General features: G+C 52.0%; 1 protein-coding gene and 1 pseudogene across 1 annotated transcript; both read right to left on the bottom strand.

Annotated features, from left to right (window-relative positions):
• LOC105533650 overlaps nt 1-4,104 on the bottom strand; it is an 87,646-nt pseudogene that overhangs the window by 13,655 nt on the left and 69,887 nt on the right.
• LOC105533649 (HLA class I histocompatibility antigen, A-30 alpha chain-like) lies at nt 2,003-4,104 on the bottom strand (the record flags this gene model as incomplete). The annotated part of the gene is given in 6 exon segments (XM_011972128.1): nt 2,003-2,142; nt 2,282-2,302; nt 2,727-2,856; nt 3,004-3,089; nt 3,092-3,283; nt 3,885-4,104. Coding segments are annotated over 6 exon segments (789 nt in total), but the record flags the coding sequence as incomplete, so codon positions are not given.

Here is a 4,104-nt window from a genome sequence, read left to right as displayed (position 1 = left end):
GAGGGTTTCATCCAAGCTGGTAGTGAGTTGTGCCTGTAGGGTCCTGTCCATGACTCTTGTGTGCCTGGCAGGATCTGAGAGGCACAGGTGGTGATGTGACCAGGGGATCCCATGGTCATGGCCCATGCTTCATCCCCTTCCCCATGAGGTGTGTCCCCCAGGCAGATAATGTACTGAAATTCTGAGCCAGGGGATCAGGAATTCCAATAGGGAAGCTGGCTGAGGGTCTGAGAGCAGAGAGGAAAACCACACCACATCAAATAGGTGCCTATTCCTGTGAGGATGAACTTCTGCCCCTTCCAGGATGGATGGGGTTCAGGCTATTCAACTTGTCACTTAGGGGCTAGTCAGTTTCCTGAAGAAATAGTGCCCTATCGGTGCCCATCATTGGTCTGTAATGCTCACAAGCAGAGTATTCAGTGGAAGCAGTAGCTGGATTGGTATTAGTAGCGGGCAGTCAGTGCTGCTGGACTCATTTGTAGTTTCATCCCTACCACTGTGGTTGCTCCACTCATGGGTCCTTCCTATCAGGCCTGGGCTGATCCATGATGCGGACTGGCTAACTTCAATTTATCTTCAATTTGTTTGGTGATTCAGGGCCACGTCAGAGCTGGGTGTTTTCTGTGAGTGTTAACATGGAATAGAGGCTCAACCTACATGGACCATTTCCATCTCATGATAGATGCCGCTGGGTCTGTCCAATCTATGACTCTATGGGTCACATAGAAGCCAATGCACAAGGGCACTTGGAATCACAGGTTGCTTGGTGTCTCATGATCAAGCATTCTATCTTATCAGGGCCAGGAACATGCTAAAAGTTGCTTCTAACAAGGAGCATGTTTCTCTGCTGTGGATTCCATGACCTTACTTCTGATCCCAGGCCCTCCATTCTGACTCCCACTAATGCTTGGTTCAGCTCCATCCTGCATCTTTCCCCAAACTGCCACCTCCAGCACCAGGGGTCTGAGGGATGGTGACTGGCTGCACCACAGCCTGGGTCTGCGGCAGTGTCCTTTCCTGACCAGGCCCCACTCAAAACTGGCCTCCTCCTATATCACCCAGAGTGTGGGCCAAAGCAATATACTTAGATGTGGAATGTGGTGTTGCCAGAATCCAGAGAGGCTTACCAGGCAGTGTGCATCCTTCCTTCTGGTGAGGATGCAAGATGCAAGTGTGTCTTTTACTTTGGAGGGGAGAGCCCTGCATGCCTGTAACCACTGGACCCATAACACTTCACTGCAGTGGCCACTCTTGAAGCTCTGTGAGGTTTATCTTCACCTTCCACAGTGCACGTGTTTTGCCAAGGAATTTGGTGTACTTTCCTCCTCTTGCTCATCCTTCCCAATTTATGTGATATTGCCAATGAAATGAGCAGATATAGTATTCCGTGAGATATTTGATTTGTCCAGGTCTCTCAAGGCGATATTTATAGAAGGTTGAGGAGTTAAGGTAGCCCTGAGGCAAGCTATCAATAAACGTATTATAAATCCCATGTAAGTGTGAATCATTCCATTTCCATCTTCTAAATGAAATGGGAGGGAATGCACTCACCAAATCCACAGCTGCTTGCCATGTGACTGAGGCATTATTAATCTCCCCAAGCAGTGATATCCAGCCAGTATGGCAGCTGCAATCAGGACTCCTAGTTGGTCATGTCTGGAGGAATTCCATTCATTCTTTAGCTATATCAGGCTTCTTCAGGGACAGATTGCTGAGTTATATGGAGATTACAGGCAATCCCAACACCACCCCGCATCCTTCAGCTCTCTAATGGTGGTGCTACCCCTACAATACCTGCAGTACCCTCCACCAGACCCACCCTGGGGCACAATATTGCTTCTGGTTTGGCTTGGATGAGGGATGTTTCCCTTTGGGCTTTAGCACAATGAGAGCCCTTACTCTCCAGATTAGGGACACAGTGTGGGGTGACTCCTGTTGAGTGCATCAAGGCCAATTATGGACTTGGAGAATGGGGAGATAACCAGGACAGCCCATCGCATGCTCAATACATCCAACTCAAAGAAACCCCATAGCACAGCTGCATCCACTGTTCCCCTAAACACCCCACAGACATCAGGCCCCCCAGGGTCTCATTTTTATAAGCCATGAGAGACACATCAGAACGCTGGGCACAGTTGCTGCCTGTGGTAGAACAAAAACAGGACCTGGTCAGAGCCCAGAGATCTGGCTAGAGGAGGAGTTTGGGGTTGGGTAAGCTCTCCCATTGGATCCCGACCACAATATCCCAAGGATCTCAGGGATCAGCCCACTTCATACTTACGTGCAGCTTGAGAGTAGATCACTCTGTTTCTATCTGTGGGAAGAAAATGTCTGTGAGAGGCCAAAAGGGAGTTATGGCCCTATAGCATAACCCCTAGTCTTTGATCCCAGAGAATTTTCCAGAAAAGTGTAACTGCAGATACAGGACAGGATCAGAAAACATGAGGAAAGCAGGTGTGGGTCCTGGACCAACTGCCCTCCTGAGGTCTGTCCTCAGCAGGGACCTTCCCCTGTGACTTGTGACTGCTGGGATCAGGTCCCCATCATCACAATCATCAAGGTGATAAATCTGTCCTTCCTTGTCACGGGTGCTTTACAAAACAGTAAGTGCTGGCACAAAGGCCCAGGCTGGGTTGGCCGATGAGTGTGCTTCCCAGTAACTAGGCAAGGCACACTTCTACCTGGGGCTAGGAACCCCCAGTGAGACAAGAAAACTCAGACCCTACTCCTCACCCCTTCCCCAGTTGAGCTCTTCTTCCTCCACATCACAGCAGCGACCCCAGCTCCAGTGACTACAGCTCCAAGGAGAACCAGGCCAGCAATGATGCCCACGATGGGGATGGTGGGCTGAGAAGACTGCTTTGGGAAAAAAGGGGAAGGTGAGGATCCCTGATGCCCAGCCCCCAGCCCCGACCCTGCTGCTGCTGAAGGTCTCCAGAGAGGCTCCTGCTTTCCCTAAGAGACATGACTGCCCCCCTCTTCCCCTCCTGGCTCATCTCCCGCCTTACTACATCTCAGGGCGAGGGGCTCAGGCAATGCTTCATGCTGTACATGGCACGTATATCTCTGTTCCTCTCCAGAAGGCACACCACAGCTGCCCACTTCTGGAAGGTTCCATTCCCTGCGGGCCTGGTCTCTACAAGCTCCATGTCCTGAGTCTGGTCCTTCCCATCCCACTGCCAGGTCAGTGTGATCTCCACAGGGTAGAAGCCCAGGGCCAAGCACCTCAGAGTGGCCTTATAGTCAGAGATGGAATGGTGGGTCACATGTGTTGTGGGGGGATCTGACGGGAAGAGTCAGAAAATTCAGGCACTTTGCATCTCTTATGGGACACTCCACCAGCACGCATGTGGCCCTCCTGAGAATGGATAGGACACCTGGGGTGGGGAAGGGAGCACAGAACCCAGACACCAGCCTGGACACAGGCACCTGGGATAATCTCCTATTCCGTGGAAAATTCTAGTCCCTGAGGAGGGAACAGCGACTTCTGGTCCTGACCTGAGGGGAGGCTGAGGGACTCAGAGGAGCTGGACTCAGACTCCTACACACATTGAATGTGAAGCAGAGAACAAGGCCTGAGAGGAAAAGTTACGGGGCCCAAGGTTGCTGCTGGTGTCAAAGGGAACCACTCATCAGTATTCCAGCGATTGTCTTCCCTTCATTCCCTCAGAGATTTCATCCCTTAATTGTATCAGAGAGCAGGGTAGACCCTCAAAGTCATTCTCTGGTACAGGATCTGGAAAGAAACCCAGGAGGATTCCTCTCCCTCAGGACCAGAGGGAGTTCGACATTCTAGTGTTGGTCTCATTTTCCCTCCCTTCTTGTGGGAGCCCTGCCCGGGAGATCTACAGGCTATCAGGGAGGCGTCCCTTGCCCCCTGGCACCCGCGCGCTGCAGCGTCTCCTTCCCGTTCTCCTGGTGTCTGCGGAGCCACCCCACGCACATGCCCTCCAGGTAGGCCCTGACCTGCTTTGCAAATTCCTCTGCCTCCCACTTGCGCTTGGTGATCTGAGCAGCCGTGTCTGCTGCGGTCCAGGAGCGCAGGTCCCCGTTCAGTGCGATGTAATCCTTGCCATCTTTGGCGTGCTGTTCATAACCGCGGAG

Source organism: Mandrillus leucophaeus, unplaced genomic scaffold, assembly GCF_000951045.1.
Source record: "Mandrillus leucophaeus isolate KB7577 unplaced genomic scaffold, Mleu.le_1.0 Scaffold1272, whole genome shotgun sequence".
NCBI lineage: Eukaryota > Metazoa > Chordata > Mammalia > Primates > Cercopithecidae > Mandrillus > Mandrillus leucophaeus.
Note: the sequence above shows the minus strand (reverse complement) of the source record. Positions and strands in the feature narration are given on the sequence as shown.